At 33.4% G+C, this 15,357-nt stretch overlaps 1 protein-coding gene across 4 annotated transcripts; it reads left to right on the plus strand.

Annotated features, from left to right (window-relative positions):
- The first annotated feature begins 1,270 nt into the window (after nt 1-1,270).
- On the plus strand, nt 1,271-15,297 carry LOC130823845 (DEAD-box ATP-dependent RNA helicase 1). 4 transcript variants are annotated; one of them, XM_057688650.1, is made up of 10 exons: nt 1,271-1,615; nt 2,579-2,699; nt 3,384-3,618; nt 5,335-5,592; nt 6,433-6,587; nt 6,939-7,116; nt 9,357-9,544; nt 13,749-13,953; nt 14,104-14,206; nt 14,841-15,297. In XM_057688650.1, the coding sequence occupies exons 2-10, from the start codon at nt 2,581-2,583 to the stop codon at nt 14,957-14,959; spliced, it is 1,560 nt and encodes a 519-aa protein (XP_057544633.1). In that variant the 5' UTR covers nt 1,271-1,615; nt 2,579-2,580; the 3' UTR covers nt 14,960-15,297. The 4 variants fall into 4 exon arrangements, 1 of the variants encoding a protein (XP_057544633.1); XR_009046637.1 differs by lacking the exons at nt 14,104-14,206; nt 14,841-15,297 and adding exons at nt 12,167-12,268; nt 12,848-13,023 and having other exon boundaries at nt 1,288-1,615; nt 13,753-13,887; XR_009046636.1 differs by lacking the exons at nt 14,104-14,206; nt 14,841-15,297 and adding exons at nt 12,167-12,268; nt 12,848-13,023 and having other exon boundaries at nt 1,288-1,615; nt 13,749-13,886.
- The last annotated feature ends 60 nt before the right edge of the window (nt 15,298-15,357 follow it).

The following is a 15,357-nucleotide window of genomic DNA, read 5'->3' on the forward strand; positions in this document are numbered from 1 at the left end:
TATGAATAATCACAATAATTTACTTATATATGTAGTTTGTTAATTAATTAAAATATACATAATTTGAATACTTTTAAATAATATAAACGTTAAATATGGTTAAATAGGGTAAATTTGGCCGGGTTAATTAGGGTTAAATGTATATATATATGTGTGTGTATTAATTTTGTTTTGAATTAATTAATCACACTTAGGATGACAAAAGATCGTTCTTGGAGTATGGAAGCATTGAATCGTCAGAATTTATTGATGGCGTATTAGAATTTTGTAGTATTGCTGTTGAATATCAAGTTAGGATGAGGGGAGTTGGTTTTTATTGCCCAATGTGTCAAGTGTGGCAATGTATCAAAGGTAGATAATGTTGATATCTTTAGGGAGCATATACTTCGATATGGGTTTAGGCCTCAATATCATGTTTGGGTTTGGCATGGTGAGGAGGGAGTTTACAAAGAAAAAAGTGTTGTTGAGGATGTCAATAAAGTGGATGTACTAGATCGTGTTGATAGGTATGAAACAGATGAAGAGAATGTCGATGAGGATGTAGATCGTGTTGATGAGATGATGGAGGGAGTCGAGGATGAGTTAAGAAAACGTTTTTGTGTTTTTGACTTGTTGACAGAGGCTTCTCAAAAGCCTTTGTACGCTGGATGTACAAAGTTCACCAAACTAACAGTTGTGTTGACAATTTTCAACATTAAGTCAAAGTTCAATTGGAATGACACTCGTTTCACTATGTCATTAGAAGCGTTAGGTGAGATGCTTTCTGATGGAAATGAACTTTTAAAGTCGACATATTATGCCAAAAAGCTCATGTGTCCTTTCGGCTTAAAGTACCAGAAGATTCATGCGTGTCCGAATGATTGTGTATTGTATCGGAATGAAAATGAGAACTTAGAAGAGTGTACTAAGTGTGGGTTATCGCGTTACAAGCGTAAAGAGGCTCGGGATGCTAAAGGGCTCCCGGCTAAGGTATTGTGGTATCTTCCAATAATACCTAGATTCAAACGCTTGTTTTCTATAAAGAAAAATGCGTTAAATTTTTTCCACTAGAGAGAGGTGCTTGTTTTTTTTAAGTTTTTAAATTTTTGAGACTGTCTCTTTTTAGAATTCATTTTTCTTAATGTTTATGATTCACACATCTTGTTTGTTAAATTTATTATGTAATAAAATAATATAAAGTATCCATTATTTAAAATATTAGATTTTTTTTTTAATTGCGTGAATATTTTTGAACAACTATAAGAATAGAGGGTGTAAAATAATGAAAATCATTTCTTTTAAAATAAAAGGCAAAACCCACAAAACCCAACCCCTTCTTCCCTAGTCCCTCTACTTCCCTAGTTCCCTTGCTGGTTCACTGCTCAGAAGCTGTGCTGCGGCCGCCTGTCGCTGCCAATCGCCACCCACCTCAGCTGAGCCCAGCCACGCCCGCCTAAACCCGTGCAAGCTCAGCCCTCTGTGCTGCCAGAAATCCGCCAGCCCAGCCACCATCGTCAGTCGCTAACCCCATACCGAAATTCAACTCTACTTTTTCAATGCTTTAAGTACCAATTTTTTCAATTGTAAATTAGGTTTTGATTGTTGAAATTCAACGGCCTCTCCTTACGTTTATCTGGTAAATAAATTATGTCTCGAGACTCTTTTGCTTAAAATTTTAGGCGTTATTGGTTGTTTGTAGTTTAACAATATCTACCTCCATTTAGCATTCCGTGATTTTTTTTGTTAGGGTTTATTAGTTTTAAATGTCTCAAACGAAAGTAGGGTAAACAGTTTGTTTTTGTACTTTTTAGGTTACTATAATCCGACTTGGGTTTTTTTTTCTTAGTGTTGGTATTTGAGTAGATTATACGATTAACGATCTTATTATTCGACTTCTACAATGGGGAATGGATTTAATTACTTGTTTAATGATCATTATGTGTTATTCTTACTATTTACTTCATATACCCATGCATATACGTTTGAATTATGAGTATATTAGAATGAATTCACATTTGAATTCATTCATAGATTCCTGTCAAAAGAAGGATTCATTATTCTTGATTTGAAATTTATTACTCCATGCGTTCCCATTTTATACTATTATGGTTTTTATTACGAAATGAATTGATAGATAGATATTGAGCCTCAAATGCATGCGTTTAAAATGGGAACGGAGGGAGTAGTAAAAGCCGACTTTATACTATCATTCCACAATCTACATATGAATTCAGTCATAATTTTTTTTTGTCAGAAAATAATTCTTTCATTCATAATTTAACTTGGTTTTTGGTAAAAGCTGAATTAGAATAATTGGTTTTTGTCAGAAAATAATTCATTACTAGTTTTGTTTTTATTACTTCCAATTTTTCACATTCAAAACACACATACTTATCTCTAGTAACGTATTGATAATTGGGTACATGTGGTTGAAAGATAGTTATAAATTGTTTGAGCTTCAGATGTGAATAGTGTTGCTATCATATCAACGGAAATGGTTTAAATTCTCCTGTAGTGTCTCTTATATTCAAGTTCATTATTTTCTTCAATATTGAATTCATTAGTTTGAGAATTTTCATTTGTATGTGATGTTTACAAGCAATGAACAAAACACCCCATGTTCAAAACAGCATACCAGTGCTGCCATGGTTGAGGCATCCAGTTGATATTATTGACTTTAAGGAGACCCCCGTAGATCTCCTTCCCGATCTTGATCCTAGGTATGTCTTTGAGCTTGTGTATCTTCAGTTCCTGTAATTGTTCATAAAGAATTCAGTTTTTTTTTTTTTTCTTGTTTCTATCTATTGATCAGATTGTGTCCACCATTGATTTTTTATTCAACAATTGTCAACATTTTTGAAAGCGTTTAGGGAATACTTCATTTTGAAATTATAGTCAATTCTGATTTGAGGTCAAATGTCACCCACTTATTACCAAGTATTTCTAGAATTTTTTAAGCATAAAAATGTTTTCTAAATATTTTGATTCAACGTAAATGAGTTTGACACTTAGCTGTTCGAGTCGCTGGTTTATCAAACGATCAAAATCTTGTTTAGACTCGTTTTTTGATTTGAAAAACATGTGTTGATGCAGCTTTGACTGAACTTGTTTTCAAGTTGTTCACAAGTGTAACGATCATTTCAAGACCAATGTTTGCATCTTGCCATCTTGGGCTATTTGTTAATGTTGAAAACTTAGAAATGAAAGTCAAAGTGAAAGGCGGAGCGACTTATGAATTTATAAGACTAGAAATGAAAGTCCAAGTGAAAGGCACAAGACTTATGAATTAATAAGACTGTATACCATTTTTAAAATTATTTATTAGTACTGTGCTTTATTTTTATGAATCCAAGTATTTATCCCATGGATTTGATGGGTGACATTTTGTGTTTACCCTATTTCAGGCTAGTGAAGGCTTTGAAGGATGTCTCTATCTCTTCACTATTCCCTGTACAAGTTGCAGTTTGGCAAGAGACAATTGGTCCGGGTGCTTTTGAACGTGATTTATGTGTAAATTCACCTACTGGAAGTGGGAAAACATTGGCTTATGCTCTGCCGCTAGTGCAAATGCTAGCTAGTCACACCGTGAAATGTTTGCGTGCCTTGGTGGTGTTGCCCACTCGTGATTTAGCTGTGCAGGTTTGTTGTGAATGATGTCCTTTCCTCTCTTAGTTTATAATTCAATTGCTTTCCTTTTCTGAGTTAATTTTTAAGTTCTGATTTTAGTGCCTTAATTTATGCTTCTGTTGTGATTCTTGCTTCCCTAGTTGTCATTTTGTTTTGCCAGTGTTATTTCACAAATCACAATGAATCTTGAAGGTGTAAGTAGCATCATTGATGTATGATTAGGGTAGATCCCAGTAGAGCTTCACAATTTTTGTATTGGTAGACCTAACATGTATCTCAAAACAAACGGTGATTTTTGAATGAAAAGTAAATGTTGAAAAGTGTAAGTTACCGTCTATCTAAAAGAATGTTAAGCTATCTACTTTTGGTCTTTAGTTTCTGTGATTAATGTCTAGCTTGTATTAGTATCGTATTACTGTCGGTACTCAGATTGGTTAGCTGATGTTTACATAATTTACTTCATAAAGTCCATTCAAAATAAAGTTTTTCAAATCTAATATTGAGTTCTATTATTATTTTTCTTTCAATATTGATGTTGAGGCAGTGTCTTCTAACGCATGGAAGTCTGCTTGATTAAATTTCTGCTGCTGGAGCTATCATGTAATTTACAACCTAATCAAGTTTTGAGAATTTTAAGGTTCAATCTTCAACATACTACAAAAATAAAATTTTCAATGGTCGACTCCCTTATGAACTTTCAATTCCATTTTGCTGGTAAGAGAAAATCAAAGTGAACAATCTACGTGGAACTTCAAATAATGTTTTCAAAGTTAGGTTCACAACAACAAAAAGAAAAAAAGATTCACACTTACAAGTGTTAAGAGAGCAATCAATGTTAGTTTGCAAAATCGAGGCTAAAAATTGCACGATTAAAATATTTAATTAAGGGTTGCCTACTTGCCTTGGTTATCCGTTATTCTCTTTTGTTACAACTTACGAGTTTTAATGTTTTGAAATCTAAAAGTATATAAACACCACAAAATCAGGGGTTGTACAGTATCATTTTTAGTTTGGAGATTTTAGTTTTCCAAAACTAAAACTAATTGTAATTTTTTTATTTTCACAAAAATAATGCTAAACGATATTTATAAGAAATAGGGTATGAAGAAATACTATTACAAAACTATTGCTTTCAAAGTAGGAATAACTTTATCCAAAATTCTGTATCGAGAAAAGTACTTCCTCTAAAATTCTGAATCAGTTATTCATAGAAAAAAACTCTTTGTCTAGAGTTCTAAATCAATTTCATTTGGGAAAAATCTAAATTAATTTCACTTCATGAATGCGCTCATCCACGAACACTTTCATTGCCAGAAGAAATCACAAAATCACAATGTCATGTTTAAAATTAATTCTAGGGAGCTTATTGGTGATAAAATTCTGAGATGTGATAAAAGAGTATTCAAATTTGGGATGGGTTAGTTTTGTTTAAAATTCAGTGGAAAGTGAAGGAGGTGAGGAAGAAGTGAAGAGAAAGATACTGTACAAGATGTTCAAAAGTACCCCAAAAGTAAAGATAAGGAACATGACTAAGTTGCTATATTGAGGTTGATAGAGTATATATGAAAAAAGATGGGTAAGAGACAAGTGGATGAATGGATTTGCAATGGTGATGCAGGTTTGGATGGTATCATGTTTTGGTAAAAAAAGAGGCCAATTGTGATTGTGATTTTATATTTGATTATTACTCATGAATGTCTACTCTCTCATATATGCCTTGTTTTTTAGGTCAAAAAAGTTTTTGATGATATTGCACCTGCTGCTGGCTTGTCTGTTGGTCTGGCTGTTGGACAGTCTTCAATTTCGGATGAAATTTCAACACTAATCACAACGCCTAAACTTGAGGCTGGCTTCTGTTATGACCCTGAAGATTACACTGCAAACAGCTCAAAAAGTGCTGTGGACATACTGGTAGCAACTCCTGGAAGGCTTATGGATCATATTAATACTACAAAAGGCTTCACACTAGAGCATCTACGGTATCTTGTAGGTAGCTTACCATTCATCGTAAAATCTCTGCTTATTGTAGCATATGGGCCTTTTTAATACTGTTAATGACCTTCTTGTTATTATAAAGCTTCAATTGCAATTTAAAGTTGGCCACTCTAAGACAGTTTATGTAATTCCTTACCAGACTTATTTTGGTGCTTAGTTTACTTGGTCTTCTCCTTTCCAGTAATTTTAGTTCGTGTGCTCTTCGTATAGATTGATACACTAGTCTTGTGTAGTGTGTGAGTTATTATGTTACATTGTTGTGTTGTGGTCTTTCTTGAACAAGCTTGAGGTTTTTCCTCTACCCACTTAGACCATAATGTCGTAGAAAAGGTAATGGCAAAAAATGACTCCAGTTGGCTGTTACAAGTGTTTTTTTTTTCTTTTTCTTTTTTTTAGTGTGTGGGTTCCCAGGTGGGGGTCAGGGGGAGAATGTTCAGAAAGAACCAAGGACCGACAAAGTAAAGATGTAAACGTAGTTTTTGAAATTAGTGTACTGGAGCTATGCTAGAACATGATATGTCTTTTTTATACACTAATCAAACAACTTTGTGTTGCCAGAACAAATGACTTTGGGTCCTTGGTTAAGCTTGATTGATTTTTAGCTCTGAAGCTTTCTCTCGTGATATTTTTTTTTTATCTGGAGCATTTTGCCAACGTCGTACTGTCATCAGAACTTTCTGTTGTTGTAAATCTTGTCATCTCCATACTCTTTCTTGCTTACCTTTATTTTAGCGCTAAAGTGAAATTAAGGATTCTGATATTCTTACCCAGGTCACCATGTGCAGTTTGAGTTCTGTATGGAATCATGATGTTTCTTGAATCATGTTGCAGGTAGTTGATGAGACTGATCGGTTATTGGGAGAGGCCTACCAGGCTTGGTTACCCACTGTTCTCCATTCAGCTCGTTCAAATGGTGAGGTGTTTGTACATAGCGTTGAAGCCTTATCTCCATCAATTTGTGGTTCCTTCAAGACCATTCGGAGATTGTGAGTATGATTTTTGTTAAAATATTTTGAAGTATTGTACCATTTCCATGCGTATGTTATCCCAGGCTTGGCTCTTTCATAAATATAGTTCTTTCCTGTTCTTGATTTGCTTGTTCTTTCATTTTTCAAATGAGCTAATTGGTCTGTTCTTGTTTGAATGTACATAATATCTGGATGAAATCACAACTGGACATGTATTCGTGAATGTACTCTTGCACTTTCATTACTGAAGGATAGATGCTTGCATGTGTGTGGATAATTGTTATTTGAACTGCCACTCTGTATAAATATGTCTTCATGCTCTTTTACACTTTAGGCATTAGAGTGAATTTTATCTTTATCACATTGCAGTGGAGTTGAAAGGGGCTTTAAGGATAAAGCTTATCCCAGGCTAGTCAAAATGCTCTTTTCTGCTACGTTGACTCGAAACCCTAGCAAACTTGGTCTACTTGATCTTCATCATCCATTGTTTTTGACAACTGGCCAATCACGCTATGCTTTTCCAGAAAAGCTAGAGTTTTTCAAAGTGGTATGCCCTTTTTTTAAGATACTTGTGATCTTACTGTAGTTTAACTGTTTTTTGTTCTGCAAGATTATCATATCAGATTGTTGGTGCCTATATGATATTTATTTTATTGACAAATTACTTCACGTTGCCCCGTTCAATGTCATATTTTTTACTATGCTATCAAAATGTTTCCTAGATTATTGGTTGACTAGACGTCTGCTTTTTTAATTTTTTGGTTATAGTATATTAGTAAGTAAAACATGAGCTCTGTGAGCCAACTGCTAAAATAAAGTTGACAATAACTTTCCAAATTGTCATCTCGGCTCCTTGGACTTAGTGATGTTCTGCAGACCGTAACCCAAAATTGTAAAATTTGATTAACAAATGGTGAAAACTTTAATATTAGTGCAAGCTTCCTGCTGGATTTTCACACCCTTCTACATAAATGAGATTAGTCGCTCATCAACTTGCTATGTCAGTGAACAACATTAATGCAAGATCCTTCAACCTCCTATCCCACTTTTCGTTAGTTCCTACCTGTTTCTTCTTTTTCAGCTGCCATTCTAAAGTTCTAAATTTGATGGTAATGCTGTTCTTTTTACCTTTGCACCATCTATCAGTTTCTTTCACTTTCTCCTTCAAACTCTCTTTCTCTCTTTAGCTATTTCATTCACAAGTTGCAAAAGAACAATTTTTACTTGGGTAAATTGATTTATATCTCTTTACATTAGTTTTTGAGTTTAAAAATCATTCTATCAATTCTTAGTTTTTCAATTTGATAAATTACCCATCTTTTGAGTTGAAAAAATAAATTCTGACTTTGAATACGGTGGCTGTATGTTGTAGGACCAACCTCCTTTTTTCTCTGTCTCTTTTCCTTCTTCCTTTTTGGTTTTTGCGTCGTAGTGATGTTTCAAAAACGTTTTCATGTTCCCTTATATTTTAACTTTCTTTTTTTCTAATTTTTTTTCTCTATTTTACCTTTCTTTGAATTATATTCTTCCAAAATTTTTGTTCCGTTCTTTTAAGGAACTTTGCTTCCTTCTTTTGTTTTATTATTTTATTTACTTAATATTTTTGTTAACCTATTTATTATTTCCTTTTGTTATCCTACAATCTTATATGTTTTTCCCATTTGGAATAGGAGACGAAACCAAGGAGGGTAGTAAAGTGTTGAAAAATTCTAATGTTGTATAGTTATTGATTGTTGAAAGAAATGAATAGGTGCTTTGAAAATCATAAATAGTAAGTATAGGTGAGAGAAAAAAGAAAATAGTATTTTAAGATTTATTAAAAGGGAATGATACACATAAAAAGAGGGAATCATGTTACTTTTTGGGTAAAATTGTAAATATGTCATTCCCTTTTAGTAAAATGTGTTGAAAAAATGAGGTTATTTTGGTTAAAAAACATGTCTTAAAATTAAAAGATTCCTCCTAATAGGTAAAACTTTGTGAAATTTCCATGAATGGGAAGTTTAAACAAGGACAAGGGAGTAAAATTTAGCCCAATTTTTATTACTTATAAATGCTAACTTTTAAAAGCTACATCATTAGTGATAAGAATTGGGCTAAAGTATTCCAATCTTATAAAAACAAGAAATAATAAATAGGCTAATAAAATTAATTAGTAAGCAAATAAAAAGAAAAGAAGGAATCAAGGTTCTTTAGAAGAAACCTATCAATAAAATTAGAAAACAAAAAGAAAGGTAAAGTTAGTTTGAAGGAGAAGTGAAAGAAGCTGATGGATGATACAAAGGGAAAAAAGTAGCTGTATCATCAAATTTATACAGATTTAGAATGAAAGTTGAAGAGGAAGAAATGGGATAGGAGTTGCAAGGTAGTGGGAGAATGGATAACATCATATAAAGTGGGTTTAATTTTACCTTTTATTGTTTTTCAATAACCGATTCTAGAAAAAAAATCAGTTTTATTACCTTTTTTTTGACTCTTAAGTATTAAATTTTATTTTTGAAATTAATTAAATTTTTGATTGAAACAAATGAGAAATATTACATCTAGAGTCTAGACCTATACCACATGGGATGAAGAGGCATTTCCATGAAACTTATTATGGTATTTCTGACACACATACACAAACATGCGCTCACATGTCCTTGCAGACACAATGAAAGAGAAAGCTTATGAAGTCTCGATGCATTCTCCCAGTGATAATTTTTTGGGCCATGTTAAGTTTGGAAATCATAATTCTATGACTTTAAGTTCTAAATATGAGCTCTCTTTTGATGGTTATTTGTGCAGCTTTGTGAATCACATGATAAAGCCCTGTACTTAGTTGCCCTTCTTCAAAAGTTGAGAGGCGAGAAATGCATTGTCTTTACATCATCTAAAAAGATGACCCATAGGCTATGCAGCTTGCTGAAATCTTTTGGTGTTCTTCAAATGAAGGTTAAGGGATACTCAAGCTGTCAACACCAGGCTGTCAGAAGGTGCGCTCTCTTCCCTTTCCTTATTGGTGCATCATGCATACTGTTCTTCCCTTCTCTCTAATTTATATACTAGTCATGCTTATTCAATACTTCCTATAACTATTTCAGCTAACACCTATTAGTCAGTCTATCGCGAAAACTAACAAGATAGCTAAATCAAACCTATAAAGGAGTGTAAAGACTTTGTGCTGATCTACAAAAAGTAATACATAGTTTGATTCATTTCACTGTTCATCATCTTCAACTTCTAAACAACCGAATGAAAATACTAATATCCCAGAAGTTTAATTTAGCCACCAATCATTGGAAATCAATTTCAACAATTTCCTGGCTTCCCATAAGTAGAGATTATTCCATCTTTTTTTTATCTCCAACAACCTCTTAACTATCAGTTTCTGAAACAGTCCAAACCAGCGTAAATAATATAATAATACTGTCTACAAAGCACAACGGAAGACTTATAGAAGTCTGGGCTGAATCCGACCTGTGGCTAAAGCCACAGCAACCAATATCAGAGTATTTAAAAACTTTACATAACTGTAATACAATTAATTACAATCCAGCTATAAACTAAGTTAATACATTATAAAATATGTAAACTCTTTTAAATTTTTACAGCACATGATTTGTCAAAATATCATTTTAAGTTAACTTTCCAAAAACGATGTCCTCGCTATCACAACTCATGACACATAAAGGAGCAGCACATCCATCCGCACTAAAGTTGGCAACCTGAAAGTGGACCTATCCCCCGTAAGAGATAGGTCCCATCATAAACTGTTAACAATTGAATTGTTGAGTAATCCAACAAACTATTACATTTATATATAGGCCCCATTATAAACTGTCAACAATTGAATTGTTGAGTAATCCAACAAACTATTACATTTATATACAAGTCATTAACAAACATCTTCAATCAAATTCCTTGTTCACTTGGTAACCATTTATAAACATTATTTTATCCAAATCCAAACTCTTTTAAAAGACCTTTTGGTATCAACATAAATAAGGCTATGAACCTTTAGTTCATAACGAATCAAATACGGCTATAACTTTACAAGTTAATAGCGAAATAATACGGCAAATGAAACATATGCTTTCATTGCAAAACAAACAAAACTTTATATACCAAACATATTTATTCAAAATTCATTAAAAACAATAATGTAATAACAGTTTAAAACGTGGGAATATAATGGACCGTCAGGAAGTAGGCTTGATCTAAATCCTGAGAAAACGGGTGATCGTCATCACCGAAAATACGGTTCTTGTAAGAACGAAATGAGATTGGGGGCTCGAGACCGATCCGAATAATCATTACCTATTATCAAGCTATAGGATTTCACAATAATCCGGATATAAATATCCGTTGCCAATTCCCAAAACGTACATTTTTATAATGTCGATTTCAATTTAAACAAAACAATAATTCATTAAATTTTCTTTTGAAATCAACAATCATTACTTAAATATAAATCAATTCATCATAAACCATCAACATATAAGAACTTGAGTTACTATCAATGGAGTTAAACTAATTTTTCACCAATCTTAAATCCCAATTTCCAACTTATATCCTATCCAAATAATATCAACTAATCAAATACCCAATTGATACTTATATTCCCAAATTTGATACTTGTACCAACACCATAATAATCAATTAAGGACCATAACTCAACAATACCAATCAATAAAGAAAGAATAATAACCGTAAATTGATTCCAATTTGAACAATTAATCTCATGATTGGTTATTCGCGATTTTTATGATAGTCTGTTAGTATTTTGGTCCTAACTCTCTCATACGAACTCATTTGGGGACAATTTAAGTGGCTATGCGACCCTGATTCAGAGCTCTACAATTTTTATGAAAACACTAAAACCCAAAAATGACTCTAACTGTCTCAAAAATAGCCAAACAGATTCGAACTGAACAAAATAGAAACCTCATTGTCGATTTTCATGACAGCCTACTAGTATTTTGGACATAACTCCCTCATACGAACTCATTTTGGGGCGATTCAAGTGCCCACGTGACCGCGATTTGGAGCTCTACAAATCTTATGAAGACACCAGAACTCAAAAACAATCAAAACCGCCCCAAAATAGCCAAAACAGAAAGTTCAGTTTTGGAACTGAAATTTCAATATCCAAATACAAGTTTTATACTAGAAATCAAATAACCCAAATAACCAATACTAATCAACACTAGCAAGAACCCAATTACCAATTGAACTCATATACTCTAATTAAACTCAAGTTGATGCTTAAATTTGAATTAAAGACCCAAATTAAACCATAAATACTAAACTACTACCAAAATTCAGCAATCATTGTTTATACTTGAGAACATAAAATTATTTTAAAACATTCAATTTATACTTAAATAAAATAGTTTGTGGATTACTTTGATGAGCCATACTTCAATCAAAATTCAAAATTTAACTTTAAACACCAAAAGAAGATTTACCAAAAAGTCTTTAACACAAAAGGTAGGGAAGATGGTGATGACTACTTGGATTCTTCTACCCCAACAATATAAAGATGGAATTAGAAGAGGGTGAAGAAACAAGTGAAATTCATGGTGATGGTGATGGTGTGCTTGATGGCTACACAGGTCGGCTGTCAGCCGTGGTTGCTGGCGGTGGTCCAGGTGGCGCAGCAGCCGGCAGAAGATGGTCCAGCAGGCAAGGGAAAGGAGGGAAGGAGGGAAGTGTTTGTGCGTTTTTTTTTTTTTTTTTGTTTTCCCAAAATGTATGGTAAGGTAGTCTCACTTAAAAATAAAAACCTTAAGAACCCTAATTTCTATTTTTTTTATTTTTTTTTATTTTGGAGGTGAGATGATGAGTGATTCACTTGGGTGAATGATAAGGTGCGCGTGGCAAAGTAAGAGTAATATGGCTTCCTACACATATTCATCAAATATGAGGTGGTTAATATTCCCGTATTTTTCGTCGTATAAATTATTTTGTCCCCAAAAATAATAAATCTGATATCTTAAAATCGTAGTAAAATTTTACTTTTAAAATAACAAACTCATTTTACTTATTAAAATAGTAATTTTTAACAAAGACGTTTTTATAACTGTTTCAGTTTCACTCTCCTACAACTAAGCTTAGTGATCTACTCATGGGTTTAAGCTTACAATTTGACTTAAATAATGTTATAATTATTTCTCTTATCTATGAGGATAAGATGTACTACAAACTAACTGATTTAGAATAAGGATTTCTGTGTTGATGTCTACTCAAGGGACTTATATAAGATGTACTCTTGATTTTGTTTGGATGGGCTGCAGGAACAACTGTTTTATGGTACCTTAGAAGACTTCAATATGAGCTGAGATGTGAATTGTTGACCCAAAATTTTCTTCTGTTGATTTCACTTGCTGCCTTTGTGACTAGAAGAAAAAGAAAATTATGCTGAAGCAATGGCATACCAAAACCCTTGAGCACCTTTTTGGCTTTTGCAAATGTAATTCTCAATTGGCCAATCCAACTTGTGAGCAATGGTGCATTGTCTTGTCAAATGGCTCCTCATAACCCCCCCCCCCCCCCCCCAAATACGAAATGCCTAAATACGTGGATCATTCATTAATCTCCCAGAAATCTCACATGTTTTGCTCAGTTAGATACAAAGTTACGTGACATGTGAACAGCTCAAGCCAAAGCTTATTACTAGGCATGAATTCTATGATTTTATAAACTGTTATCATCTGAAATAGCATTGGTCTAACTTATTGCACTTCAACCTCAAAGTAATCCTCATGCTTGTTGCAATTCACCATATGTTCACAGTACCATTCCTTTCCTTTATACATGCTCACCAGGTAATGCCCCAACCGCAACCTTCATGCATCTAGACAACAACTTTCCTTAATTTTCATACCCATCACCAACTCTTTTGGCGCATTTTATCACCATCCAATCTTGAGTTCCTAGGAGGTGACCTTGATATAAAGTCTCCTGAAAAAGTCAATTTATACATGGATTGGTTGTAAATCTTCTGGAAAAGTCAAATCATCAGGCAGTAAAATTAGTTTTTTTCCCTTTTCTTTTTCTATCATTATGATTAGATCCACTATTTGGTTGATACATTGTTTTTTGCATTTTACCGATAACAATTTTTTTGATTAATCACATTTCATTAGTAATTATGAGAAATTCAGTTAGTTTAACTAAAAAGTTTCTTTTGTCTAGCAAGATACTCGATGCATTCCGGAGAGGAGAAGTAGAAGTGGTTGTTTCTTCAGATAACCTTTCTCGAGGAACAGATGTTGAAGCAGTAGCAAATGTCATTATTTATGATGTACCTCGCTACATCAAAGCATATCTTCATCGTGCTGGAAGGACAGCTAGAGCATTTCAAATCGGGCGATGCTTTACATTGCTGCTTAAAGATGAAGTATGCTTCTATTAAATTAATCTTTGTTGTGTTATAGTACATCCGAATGTAGTAGTAAAGAAGTTTCTTCTTGGTACTGAGGAAAATGTGTGCTCTCATACTCGAAAATTTTTGCATCGCTTCATGCAAGTAATTACTTTACAAATGCAGGTGAAGAAATTCAAGGCACTTCAACGAAAAGCAGAAATCAGTGCTGCACTCTTCCCTCTTCCAACCGAGTCAATTCAGTCTCTGCAGTCCGACTACTTGTCTGGTAAAATTTTCCTTACCCACATAGCTTTACGCAGTAGAACAAAAATGCCTTTCTAAATCATGCATTGTGGAGCTGTTTCGTTGTGGTCTTTATTTTACCTTAAATAATTGGATCAATTTATTGCTGTAACACTCCGATCCCTCGGGCTGGCGGTGACTACCATGGAGACTGTAGACTAACCCCACAGACCAACACAAATCTTTTCAGCACACTTTGGCCTCACTCATGCGTTTTCCCTGTAGGTCACCCATCTTAAGATTGCTCTTCCACCTAGCATGCTTAACTATGGAGTTGTTAACAAATTGGCTCCGATGAAAAGATGATGCACCTTGTAAATATAGATAGTCTATCAACTCATTTTAAAGCTCAATTCTGGGTATCACAACTGCCCCCTTGGACGCTTTTTATGATAATTGTTATCTCATAGACTATTATATGCGTACCTGGTTTTATCGCAGCTCTTCATGATAGTATCTTTGTTATGATCTTTAGTTTTTATTTGTCATTTATGTGATACGCTCCAAATTAGGTTCAACGGTATAGATTTTTTTTTTCTTTTCTGATTTTCCCTATTCGAGATTTTGAATTTTTGGCGATATTTGATGTGTAAGCTTCGCCTCTTTAATGGTTACAGCGTTGGATAAGTTGAAAGAGAGTGTAGAATTTGAAGCCTCTAGAAAACGCAAGTTCAACTTCAAGCATTCAAGACCAGCCAAAGGCAAAGCAAAGGCAGTGAAAGTGTCTAAGGACTAAATTAAGATTACAAATGTTTTGTATTGGTTTTCTTCCTAGTGTCATTTTCTCTAAATTTTACAATATTAATTTTTTCTTAATTTCCACACAACATTTTTTATGGGTACATCAGAGAGTAAAATTTTCAATATTGTGTTTTTCGGGGCAAGAGAAATGCCTCATAGGTCAACCAAAGACTTAGTTTCTTTTTTTTTTTTTTTTTTGAGACAAAGCTAACTCAACTATTACTTTGTTTTTTAGAATTTGCTACAAGTTTTCATAAGAATTAATGTAATAATTCTTTAATGTAGTTTTTGAGACAAGTATTTTATTTCAAATTATGGATTTCAATTATAAAATTACTAATGAAGAATTTGAGAATGACAAAGTTTGGGTAGTCATTTTCAAATTTTCAACTT

This window comes from Amaranthus tricolor, chromosome 9 (assembly GCF_026212465.1).
Source record: "Amaranthus tricolor cultivar Red isolate AtriRed21 chromosome 9, ASM2621246v1, whole genome shotgun sequence".
Lineage (NCBI taxonomy): Eukaryota > Viridiplantae > Streptophyta > Magnoliopsida > Caryophyllales > Amaranthaceae > Amaranthus > Amaranthus tricolor.

What these genes read in the sequence shown, in the direction of transcription:
- LOC130823845 (XM_057688650.1), top strand. Translation starts at nt 2,581, where the DNA reads ATGAACAAAACACCCCATGTTCAAAACAGCATACCAGTGCTGCCATGG. An exon ending in AGCTAGAGTTTTTCAAAGTG is followed by an intron (nt 7,117 to 9,356) that starts GTATGCCCTTTT and finishes TTATTTGTGCAG; the next exon opens with CTTTGTGAATCACATGATAA. An exon ending in CATTGCTGCTTAAAGATGAA is followed by an intron (nt 13,954 to 14,103) that starts GTATGCTTCTAT and finishes TTACAAATGCAG; the next exon opens with GTGAAGAAATTCAAGGCACT.